Consider the following 12,073-nt stretch of genomic DNA (forward strand, 5'->3'; position numbering starts at 1 on the left):
AGACCCTAACCTTACTCACCTCCTCCCGTATAAAAAAATTAGAATACAGTTGGTTTATTTTTTTTTTATATGAAAGGGGGCATAACTAGATTATTGGTCTCACCTAAAGGGTGGTTCCAAAATATATCCGTGTTGTTCAAAGTTCAAACAATCGCAAATCAATAAATCGAGAACAAAGAATAAGTAGTGTGTATGGAATAGAAATAATTATTTCATTTTCGATGTTGTTATTACGTAGTAGGGTACAGTTTTAAATTATTAAAATTCAAAAAGGAATTTGTTATATTACATTGTAAATTTCAATTCATTCATCATCTATGTTTTTTTTTTACATCCTGATGGAAGGACTAAGTGACAGTTGACTTTGAACATGTACAGTCACCTTTCAGTCTCGCGTTTTACTATATCCACTGTCATCCTACATAAATCTTTGGCTATGGGCGTAGTACTCTCTGCAGCTGTGGAAGCGTTTTCATCTTACAATTAAGTTCCCATGTTTATTCCAACATTGTATGTCGTTAAATATATAATTTATCATGTTTATTATCTCCCTTCTACGCCCAAATTAGCACATCACAATTCAATAACAATACGGCTGGTTGATGTTAGCAATAAAAGTATATAGTATAATCAATAAAATCATTAACATTTTTAAAACTATTTAACATCAGACAACATAGATATTCGACCTACGACCTGCTATGCCATCCAGTCTATTGAAAAGTCTGCCCACAATGCAGAAAATCAGTTAAATTAAAAAAATGCTAACATATAATTTTGGATGGACCCATAGCCAAAACAAAATTAAGAATCAATGAATGTTTAATGTCTTTCTTGTTCCTCCATTTTGTCGTCAGACTTCACGACGTTGTAGATGAAGAAAGCAACTAACAGTGCTCCTGCTGTGAACGACTGGCTGGCGAAGGCGCCCAGCGCCCCTAGAATTAGTGTCCCGTTCACCTGGTTAAAGTAGAAGACAAAAAAATGTGTTGATATATTTGTCAACTAAGTTAGACCATCGTTTCATGCTTAACATAGTTCTAAACTGGATTTAACCCCTTCTCTCCTAGTTGACGATGCCAACGTTGATTTGACTCACAAAACTAAATTGGTTTTTGGATTTATAAACTTTAATTTGTGTTGTGTAAAAAAACAAAGCATGCATTCTCCTATAATTCAATACCAAATATAACATTTTCTGATAACTAACAAAAAAGTTATTGAAGTTTATATCATATCAGGATAGTGAAATACAAATGAGCAAAACGAATAATACTATCAGAACGAAAGAAATAAGTTACGAGAGAAAGAGTTAAAGTAAAGAACCCTTTTCAGACCTTGCGGTATGTATGGCAGATAATGTATTGAGGATGTCATGTGGCCAGCACAGCGACCCACCACCTTCTCTTCCCCCAACTCAGGCACCCATTAGAGTTTGCTGGACTCAGTGGTTCCCTAACAAGGACGAAGGTTTAAATTCCGGTCTTCCACGACATTCGATCCCGAGACTCCGTGCACCAAGCGCTTGACTATTCAGTCTCCACGACGTCCTAGACTAGATACTATACAAGTTATATAATTTCTTTAAAAAAAATCATTTTTACTTAATGTTCAATATAGTAAACTAAATAGGCCACTTCCCATTCTCGGATCAAGTTGAAACTTTGCACAAGTGTATTCATTGTACTTTAAGTAATACGTCAGATACCCTAAACAGGTGAGAGTTGGGTACCGAGTGGGGACCAAGAGTGAGCCAAGCTACCCTCAAAAAGAGGGTACGACTGCCTGTCCACTAGAGGTGCTACCCCTCCTAGATACCCCATACACCCCAATACAATAATCGAGCGTAGCTGTAATGGCACGAATGCTGTAACTCGATCCCCATGCACGAACCCAAGCCTCCTCAGTTCGGTAATCACGTGGTCTGTATCACTCAGCTATTCATTCTAGTTTTAACCTATTTACATATAAATGTTTTTTTCTGTTTCCAAGTTACCTGATCACTGATACGTTTCCCATATCGGCACCAGTTAGCGAAGTGCTCACAATTGGAAAAGAAGATGTTGTATTTGATTTTTCCAAGTCTGCTTGTAGCTTTCGCTACTATCACGTTAGGATCGAGGGCTCTAGGAATGACAATATAAATCCTAACAGTAATCTTACTTAAGAGCCATTTTTGTCTAGGTAAGATAAGTTTAAACTAAACTACACAGACCCATTTTAGTTTAGGTAAGATAAGTTTAAACTAAACTACACAGACCCATTTTAGTTTAGGTAAGATAAGTTTAAACTAAACTACACAGACCCATTTTAGTTTAGGTAAGATAAGTTTAAACTAAACTACACAGACCCATTTTAGTTTAGGTAAGATAAGTTTAAACTAAACTACACAGACCCATTTTAGTTTAGGTAAGATAAGTTTAAACTAAACTACACAGACCCATATTAGTTTAGGTAAGATAAGTTTAAACTAAATTAGACAGACCCATTTTAGCTTAGGTAAGATAAGTTTAAACTAAACTAGACAGACCTACTGGTTAAAGACAATCAGGGAGTTCCGGCTCCCGTAACTCTAACGTGGAGCCCCAGCAGAAAGGTAGATAACTCACGTGCCCAAAGAGCTCTGGAAATTAAGCATTTCATGTTCTGGTCTCAGGGGCGGGGATTCAAAAGAGGCACTGCCTCAGCCCCCTACCCCCGAAAAAAAACCGCCGCCATGCAGTTTCTCATAGGAATTATCTTATTTGACTGACAGTCCTCTCTGAGAGGACCTCTCAATAAATTGGAAGGTACCAATATGATTATAAAAGAATTTTTTCCAGGATGGGGGCCCTTCTGCTGTATAGCAATCATGTCCAAACTTTGGATACATAGTGAGACCAAACCATAGCAGGTGTAAAACCGAACGAGAGGTTCCCTGTTCAAATGTTGGTGAAGACCGGGATTTTGAATTTCGGGATTTTTTTAGGACGCACCTTAGTCAACCCAACCTGAGTTTAGCTGAGGAGCTTTGTGCTGGCCACTTGACACCCTCGTAAACCGTTGACAATTGAAAAAGATGACATTTACGCTATCTGCCTTTTAGATCAAAATTTTTGTTAATTATTTTAAATGATTGTTATTGTGTTAAATAGTGTACATAAACTTTTGTTTGCTTTAGCTGAAACGTTAAAGTTTAGAGAAACGCGTGGCGAGTGGCTAAATACGCTTGAACTTGGCTTGGCTTGGCTACCTATGGAGGGGACTGGAGGTTCGTCACCAAATTCGAGCAGAGTTGTGTTTACTGAGCGCCTGAAGGCAGCACGAAAGAACATTCTCCTAGATATCCCCTCCCCCCACTGGTCCACAAGTATAAAAGCTATATTTTTATAGAGTTTAATAAAACTTTAAACAGTAGTTAATATCATAGCCTCATGAAAGTAAAGATGGATAACTTCATAATTAGCACATAGGTTCTATACAAACGAACCAAATGTCTAAGTGCTTTACTAGTCAACTTCACTTGCATATATATTTTCTGAACAAACTTACTTCCACGTTGAATCGGCACTATTGTCTATGTCAGCTTTGTCGTTCCCTGCGACCTTCCAGAAATCATCGATGCGAATTTCAGCTTTGCTGTAGCGTTGACCTCCAATGCTGAAGAAATGTATGCTAGTGGAACCCATACCATCATTGTCTTCGCCTGCCATATGGACAATCTGACCAAAGCCTGGGCGGGAAGATAAAGTTTTATGTTATTTTAAAAAATAACATGCCTACAGTAATTTGTAGTTGTCAAGTTTTACTTTTTCACATTTTTTTTCTAAATTATGATATTGTAATTATTATTGTTATAGCTTTTATATAGCGCCACTTTCATGCTTATAGCATGCTCAGAGCGCTTTTGGTCCAATCTCATTTGTGGACCGGTGGGGGGGAGGGGGTATCTATGAGTTGGTTTTCCATGCTGCCTTTAGGCGCTCAGTAAACACAACTCTGCCCGAGTCGGGTGTCGAACCTCGAGCCCCCTTCTAGGTAGTCAAGCCAAGCCAAGTTCAAGCGCACTTGGCCTCTCGAGAGCTATGCAGGCCTTAGAGTGGAACCCCCAGAGACGCAGAGGAAGACCAAAAATAACATGGCGACGTAGTGTACTCGAAGAAGCAGAGAAGACCGGGAAGAGCTGGGACACCATCAAAAAGCTAGCAAGAGACCGTGGAGAGTGGCGTGTTTTTGTCGAGGCCCTATGTTCCATGAGGAACTCAAAGGAGTGATGATGATGAATAACTTAAGTGAGGCAACTCAACGAGACATAGACGTTTATTTACACGACATCGCAGGTACACAAAACAACATCTATCTTAGGCAAAGTCTCTCCATATTGGCTCTCGACTTGGGCGGAAATCGTTCTCCTCCTCTAATGTTCACATCCTTTCCAGTCTATTCTATAACAGTGCGCCCCACTGTACTGGCCTGGATGGCGGTGCGCATGGCAGAGTTATAACAATATTATAGCTTCCTTGTATGGCACAGTTTTTAGCAAATTGTCAAAACTAAAAAAGTAAATAAAAAAGTAAATAAAAAAGTAAAGTTACCCATGCGTTCTACAGAGCAGATGATGTAAAGGTCATCTGTTTCTATGTCTTATGGTTAACAAGGGCGTCGTCAGTTCAAAACAAAGAACAGCAGCGTTCAGGTACCCAGTAGATTTGGGTAGACTCAGGGGCGTTTTAAATTAATTAAAAATCACAGTCATCACCAAGATTCGAAATTGAGACCTCTCGTTTAGAAGGCCAAGCACTCTAGCCCTGAACCACCACTCCTCAAATCTTACTCAAGATAAATAAAATGAAGCCTTCATTAAACAAATATACCCACAAAAAATCTTAAAAAATATATGGAAATAAATAAAATTTGTAGAGGAACATTACTCATTGGCCTCCTTCAGTTGTAGAATGACTATGGTTCATCTCGAAAACTTTTTTCATGTGGTTGTGGGGCCCTATATTGCATGTTAAGGTGGCTTTCCCTTTGGTGGTAGAGGAGCTGGCCAATTTCCGTGTGGCACGCTTTTCTTCAAGAGCTGAGGCCCATGTTTTCTCGCTGTCCATAGCTTTCTTGGTCACCGTCTCTCTCCAACTAGTGCGGTCTAAGGCTATGTCTCCCCAATGGTCAGTATCAATGTTCACTGATTATAAGTCCCTTTTTATCACTCAACGTAATGGAGGTGGGGGCGACCAGTTTTTCTTGAGCCAGACGCAAGTTGTCCGTACAGAATGATTTTTGGGAAGCGATTGTTCTCCATCCGGCGAACATGTCCGAGCCAGCGCAGGCGGCGTTTCCAGAGGACCGTAAAGATGCTGGGAAGGCCCGTTCTCGCGAGGATCTCAGTATTACACACTTTTTCTTTCTATGTTATTCTTAAGATCCTTCGAAGGCAGCGCAATTGGAATGAGTTTAGTTTCCTCTCTTGCTTTGTGTAGGTAGTCCACGACTCACTGCCGTATAGTAGCGTGCTAAGAACGCATGCCTTGTAGACCTCCATTTTGGTCTCTGTGGAGAGCGTCTGGTTTTCCCAAACTCTTGGTCGGAGTCTAGCGAAGGTTGATGCGGCCTTCCCTGTGCGTTTTTTTACCTTCTCTTCTAGTGACTGGTCACCTTGGATTGTAGACCTAAGGTAGCAGATTCGTTTACGGCATCTAGCTTGTTATCGTCAATGAGGATGGATGGTGGTGCTGTAGCAGTTGGTCCCATAACATTAGTTTTCTTTGTGCTAATGGTTAGGCCATACTCTTTGCAAGCCTTAGAGAAGCAGGAGGAGCATGCAAGTTAATAAAGGAAAATAGTTCATAAAAGTAAAGCCATTGTAGAATATCAAAGATTGTAGAGATCTTGCGTAAAATAGAGATACAGACAGACAAAAGGAGAGAGAGAGTTGTGTGTGCCAGGACTGCGATTGTTCTGGTTCAAACCCTGTCACCACCACCCCCTGCAGCCCGGCAAGAGGTTTGGCAAGAGAAGTAATAATCTTCATGTCTGACGGAAAGTTTACAACCAAAAACACAAACTTAGTTAAGAGTGAGAGAGAGAGAGAGAGACAAAAGAGAGAAAACGAAAGAAAGATAAAGAGATAGAGAGACGGTTTTAAAACGATAGAAAAAAGGAGAGAAAATGAGAATGAGAGGAGAAGGTAGAGCAAAAAAGAGAGAGAGAACGAAAAAAGAGAGCAATATATATAGAAGTAAAAAAACTGGAGAGATGAAATGGCTAGAGACCGGTTTTTGGTAGGAGAGAACCAGAGGAGTTATTTATGGCTAGATAAAAAAGAGAAAGTAACTCTACAAAGCTTTGTACCAAAATAAATGGCCCAGTGCTTGTACACTCCCCTTGAGAACTTCACTCTATCACCGACGTTTAATGTATTGAGAACTTGTGTGTTGTGTTCATAATGATTTGCCACTGATGCCATAATGATCACCAAAGACTGTCTGATGTTACACAAGAACTGAAAAAAAAAAAAGTTAGGCTTCTATTAGACAAAAGAAATAAGTACCAAAAAAAAATTCCCTTTTCAAATCTTGCGAACATTTTGTAACGCTTGTAGGTCTCAATGGCCAACGTTAAACAAGCTCAAGAACAAACCCTTTGTGTCTAGCCCTGGTCTCCAGAACTCTAAATCAGTGTTTCCCAAGCCCTGTTCCGAGGAATCCTTTGTGTCTATCCCTGGTCTCCAGAACTCTAAATCAGTGTTTCCCAAGCCCTGTTCCGAGGAATCCTTTGTGTCTATCCCTGGTCTCCAGAACTCTAAATCAGTGTTTCCCAAGCCCTGTTCCGAGGAATCCTTTGTGTCTATCCCTGGTCTCCAGAACTCTAAATCAGTGTTTCCCAAGCTCTGTTCCGAGGAATCCTTTGTGTCTATCCCTGGTCTCCAGAACTCTAAATCAGTGTTTCCCAAGCCCTGTTCCGAGGAACCCTTTGTGTCTATCCCTGGTCTCCAGAACTCTAAATCAGTGTTTCCCAAGCTCTGTTCCGAGGAATCCTTTGTGTCTATCCCTGGTCTCCAGAAATCTAAATCAGTGTTTCCCAAGCTCTGTTCCGAGGAACCCTTTGTGTCTATCCCTGGTCTCCAGAACTCTAAATCAGTGTTTCCCAAGCTCTGTTCCGAGGAACCCTGGTGTTTTGCGAGACATGACTAGGTGTTTCACGAACTACTGGTGGAATAATTAACTAGACCATCACGCCCGCTCACAAAACAAAACACGATTTTAACACAAAGTAATATTTTAGACTAAGACTAAGACAGCTTTATTGATCCTTAAGGAAATTAGTTGTGATTACAAGGAATCTTTTCTCATATAAAGACAACACAACAGAAACATACACATAAATACTACAGACACAACATAATGAGTTCATTCAGCGACTACACACAGGTAGTCTTAATTCTTGCAAAAACTTCATACACTTTTCTGCTAACCTACTACGTCAATAACACGTTTATATTGCCCTTGAATAGTGTACATGTTGAAAATAAATTACATTCTAGTTGAGAGAAGAAAAACAAAATTCGGAAGTGACCTCATTCACCAATCGTTAACAAACAACATTCAGCCACGAGATTCTGTATCTCTTCTATACAAATTACGATCTACTTTTAATACACAATGGCTATCACGTGACAGTTTTTTCCCCGTTGTTTTATCAATATTATCACGTGACTAAAAGTTGTTTGTTTACCATTGGTGAATGAGGCTTTATCAATATTATCACGTGACTAAAAGTTGTTTGTTTACCATTGGTGAATGAGGTCCATTGGCACCATTAGTGCATTGAGTACAAGAAAAAAAAATAATATTTTACACTATAACACACCCCTCCCCTTTTTTTGTCTCTACACGGGCTGATTTCTTTGAATGGGGCTACTTTAGAGATACAGTCTGCTTCAAAATAAATGTCATCATGTATAGAGATGTTTAAATTATTTATTGTAAAATTATTTATTCAACAAAATTAACAAATTCTTATGTCTAATGACACTTGTCTTGTATCTCTTATCTTATATCTCTGATGTGCTGCTTACACATCACAGGTCTTATGTCGGCTAAAAGTAGGCCTACATCTTTGATAGCCAAACTATACAAACATGTTATAGCCTACTGTCCGTCACATGCGATACAATATGAATACTAACTATACGCCGTTCTCTCATTAAGAAGATTAATGATTAAAGATGTGATGTTCAGTGTGTTCTGGAGTAAGATGTTCAGTGTGTTCTGGAGTAAGATGTTCAGTGTGTTCTGGAGTAAGATGTTCAGTGTGTTCTGGAGTAAGATGTTCAGTGTGTTCTGGAGTAAGATGTTCAGTGTGTTCTGGAGTAAGATGTTCAGTGTGTTCTTGAGTAAGATGTTCAGTGTGTTCTTGAGTAAGATGTTCAGTGTGTTCTGGAGTAAGATGTTCAGTGTGTTCTGGAGTAAGATGTTCAGTGTGTTCTGGAGTAAGATGTTCAGTGTGTTCTGGAGTAAGATGTTCAGTGTGTTCTGGAGTAAGATGTTCAGTGTGTTCTGGAGTAAGATGTTCAGTGTGTTCTGGAGTAAGATGTTCAGTGTGTTCTGGAGTAAGATGTTCAGTGTGTTCTGGAGTAAGATGTTCAGTGTGTTCTGGAGTAAGATGTTCAGTGTGTTCTGGAGTAAGATGTTCAGTGTGTTCTTGAGTAAGATGTTCAGTGTGTTCTGGAGTAAGATGTTCAGTGTGTTCTGGAGTAAGATGTTCAGTGTGTTCTGGAGTAAGATGTTCAGTGTGTTCTGGAGTAAGATGTTCAGTGTGTTCTGGAGTAAGATGTTCAGTGTGTTCTGGAGTAAGATGTTCAGTGTGTTCTGGAGTAAGATGTTCAGTGTGTTCTTGAGTAAGATGTTCAGTGTGTTCTGGAGTAAGATGTTCAGTGTGTTCTTGAGTAAGATGTTCAGTGTGTTCTGGAGTAAGATGTTCAGTGTGTTCTGGAGTAAGATGTTCAGTGTGTTCTGGAGTAAGATGTTCAGTGTGTTCTGGAGTAAGATGTTCAGTGTGTTCTGGAGTAAGATGTTCAGTGTGTTCTGGAGTAAGATGTTCAGTGTGTTTACGCCTGACCTATATCGAAGGTGTCGATTCACGTGTTTCTCAATGTTGTTCTTACTATGTTGTGTCGGTCATCTATCAGTCATCTATCAGTCTTCTATAAGTCATCTATCAGTCTTCTATAAGTCATCTATCAGTTTTCTATAAGTCATCTATCAGTCTTTTTACCTTTAAAGTGCTTTTTAATTGTGGAACATTTCAACATAACATGTATACACGGCAACGTTATATACAGATACCCAACTTCACTAGCTGACTTCCTCTCTTCTTGTTTACACACTCGTCACTTCCCCCAAGTCCCCTAACTCTCCGATACCCAACACTTGACCGTGTGTCACAGTTGACCAGACACAGTAACCGTGTCACCACAGTCATCTATCAGTCATCTATCAGTCTTCTATTCGTGCTAGTACTTTTGTAGTTCTATTTGAAACTTCTGTGCTTGTAATTAAATTATTAGAGATAATATAACAGATAAATACAATGTTTAAAATGACCCAGTTGTGACCTGTCAATATTAATGTCACACTGCAATTTTTAGTCAGGGTTTTGTTTCCTTAGGTCTCAAACATGTGTCCTGTGACATTTGTAAAAAAACTGCTTCCGACTTTTTCCTTTCTCAATTGATAGAACTTAAAATATTATTATGAACCCAAGCGACTCAAAGAAAAGAAGCTAATGTAAACAACTTTTTTTTTTCACTCAATAGAACATGCTGACGAGATGATAAGGAGGAAACTCACACACAACAGTTGACAAGTCCAGGACTTGCCTCAGTCATAAAGTTCTCTGCATAATAAGCAGCTCTTTGTTACTTGATCACATCATAGCCGCCCCTGTCACATAGTACTCTGCATGTTGATCAGCTCTTTGTTACTTGATCTTATCATAGCCGCCTCAGTCAAAAAGTTCTCTGCATGTTGATCAGCTCTTTGTTACTTGATCACATCATAGCCGCCTCTGTCACATAGTACTCTGCATGTTGATCAGCTCTTTGTTACTTGATCTTATCATAGCCGCCCCTGTCACACAGTTCTCTGCATGTTGAGCAGCTCTAGTGACTTGATCTTATCATAGCCGCCTCAGTCACACAGTTCTCTGCATGTTAAGCAGCTCTTTGTTACTTGATCTTATCATAGCCGCCCCTGTCACACAGTTCTCTGCATGTTAAGCAGCTCTTTGTTACTTGATCTTATCATAGCCGCCCCTGTCACACAGTTCTCTGCATGTTGATCAGCTCTTTGTTACTTGATCTTATCATAGCCGCCCCTGTCACACAGTTCTCTGCATGTTAAGCAGCTCTTTGTTACTTGATCACATCATAGCCGCCCCTGTCACACAGTTCTCTGCATGTTAAGCAGCTCTTTGTTACTTGATCACATCATAGCCGCCCCTGTCACACAGTTCTCTGCATGTTAAGCAGCTCTTGTTCCTTGATCACATCATAGCCGCCTCCGCCGTGACAACATAATAACTCGGTACTGTCTCGGGAACTTTTGTCGCACACCTCCTTGGGCGTCAGCTTACTTTAACTCTGGCAATAACACTGCAGCACTTAAGTAACCCAGATAAGTTCTTCTTCTCCCCTTGGGGATTTAAGGAGATTTATGAGTTAAACGCATATCCTTTTGTTACCCTTTCAGATTGTATTTTTTTTTTGTAATCTCCATTGGGTCCAATACTGATCTATATATACTTGTATTTAATAAATACAATTGGAGGTGAACATGACACAGTTTTGAACAAACTTAGTTCTAAATCTAGATCTAGTTCTAAAACGTACATTTCTTAAGATTAAATCTGTTCATTTACCTAGATCTACACCTGGTGTAAATTCGTGTGCTAGAAATGGACATGAAATCATAACAGAAAGAAGTCTCTGGGGACAGCTTGAATACTGAACATCTACTAGTCCCTTCTCGTTCTAGCTAGATCATGACCTAGATCAAAGTCTATTCCACAGCTGTCTTTTAAATGTGCAACAATTGTGAGAGAGATGGCAGTCATGGGGAATCCCCATAATATCGAGTTGTATCAACAATTACTATCTTATTGGAGATTTTCATTCACTGCCGAAAAACTATAAATAGCTCGCATTATGGTGTATCCGGCGTACAAAATAATGAGGCTTGTCATCGAGTTTGAAGGGTTTCATATATATGAGTGTTTATTATATAGCAGTACATCTTATTTTTCAGGAAAATGCTGGATATCAGATACCAGGAAAATACTGATTTTGTTTGTATTTAAAGACATGACTTACTATCAAAAGTCAGCCTTCAAGGAACAGCAGAGTTGGCGCGAAAAAGTGTCGTCCAAAGAAAATCCGGCTGTAAAAGCGTAATAGAATGGACCGACCTCTCTCTTGATATCCTGCTAAGAACAGCTGCTGCCCGGGAAAAGTGAACGGATTGGGTTACGCGGACCGTCACAGCACCCCTGGGACGAAAGTCAAGGGACAGGTGAGACAGAGACAGTTACAAATGAATGGTATTTAGTTAACACACAATATAATTATTAGGCACACAAAATTGTCACAGCCTCGTTTGAGACTCACTGTGACGTGAAGTGATCAACTCGTGTTCTTTTCACAGGAAAGCTCTCGGTCTAAAACTGACCACGAAGTGAAAATTGTTTTTTTTTGTTTTTGTTTTTTACATGTTTCGGATGTTCCTTCAGAGTTGAAGATAATTACTTCCTAGTCCAAACCTCCCGCAGGCCGACGGGGGATGGGAGCGGGCAGGGTTTGAACCCTGGACCATCGATAAATCTGAACGACAGTCCAGCGCGCAAACCGCACGACCAGGCAGCCATCCAACAAATGGCAGTTGTTACTTGGTCTTTGTAGAATGTAGAGTAAGGATGTGATACATTTTCAGCAGGAGTATGAATATTGTGAAGTACTATGACTTTATTCTGAACAAGAAGTTGTAACTATATCTGTGATATTATTATTTGAGTGTACATTGTGCCCTTGCTTTTG

General features: G+C 39.7%; 2 protein-coding genes across 2 annotated transcripts; both read right to left on the bottom strand.

The window, feature by feature from the left end:
• Positions 1–804: 804 nt before the first annotated feature.
• On the bottom strand, positions 805–11,049 carry LOC106073848 (phospholipase A and acyltransferase 3-like). Its single transcript, XM_056041437.1, has 5 exons — positions 10,903–11,049; positions 6,334–6,484; positions 3,532–3,712; positions 1,997–2,126; positions 805–960 (listed from the first exon to the last, which is right to left on the bottom strand). The coding sequence occupies exons 2-5, from the start codon at positions 6,446–6,448 to the stop codon at positions 823–825; spliced, it is 564 nt and encodes a 187-aa protein (XP_055897412.1). The 5' UTR covers positions 6,449–6,484; positions 10,903–11,049; the 3' UTR covers positions 805–822.
• LOC129928163 (histidine-rich glycoprotein-like) lies at positions 8,197–9,980 on the bottom strand. The gene is made up of 2 exons (XM_056041128.1): positions 9,941–9,980; positions 8,197–9,068 (listed from the first exon to the last, which is right to left on the bottom strand). Exons 1-2 carry the CDS (start codon positions 9,978–9,980, stop codon positions 8,197–8,199), a joined length of 912 nt encoding a protein of 303 aa, XP_055897103.1.
• Positions 11,050–12,073: the final 1,024 nt, after the last annotated feature.

The sequence above is a fragment of the Biomphalaria glabrata genome, chromosome 9 (assembly GCF_947242115.1).
Source record: "Biomphalaria glabrata chromosome 9, xgBioGlab47.1, whole genome shotgun sequence".
Taxonomy (NCBI): domain Eukaryota; kingdom Metazoa; phylum Mollusca; class Gastropoda; family Planorbidae; genus Biomphalaria; species Biomphalaria glabrata.

What these genes read in the sequence shown, in the direction of transcription:
- LOC106073848 (XM_056041437.1), bottom strand. Translation starts at nt 6,448, where the DNA reads ATGGCATCAGTGGCAAATCATTATGAACACAACACACAAGTTCTCAAT. An exon ending in GCACTGGGCCATTTATTTTG is followed by an intron (nt 3,713 to 6,333) that starts GTACAAAGCTTT and finishes CTTCCCGCCCAG; the next exon opens with GCTTTGGTCAGATTGTCCAT. An exon ending in GGAAACGTATCAGTGATCAG is followed by an intron (nt 961 to 1,996) that starts GTAACTTGGAAA and finishes TACTTTAACCAG; the next exon opens with GTGAACGGGACACTAATTCT.
- LOC129928163 (XM_056041128.1), bottom strand. Translation starts at nt 9,980, where the DNA reads ATGATAAGATCAAGTAACAAAGAGCTGATCAACATGCAGA. An exon ending in AGAGCTGATCAACATGCAGA is followed by an intron (nt 9,069 to 9,940) that starts GTACTATGTGAC and finishes ATCTTACTCCAG; the next exon opens with AACACACTGAACATCTTACT.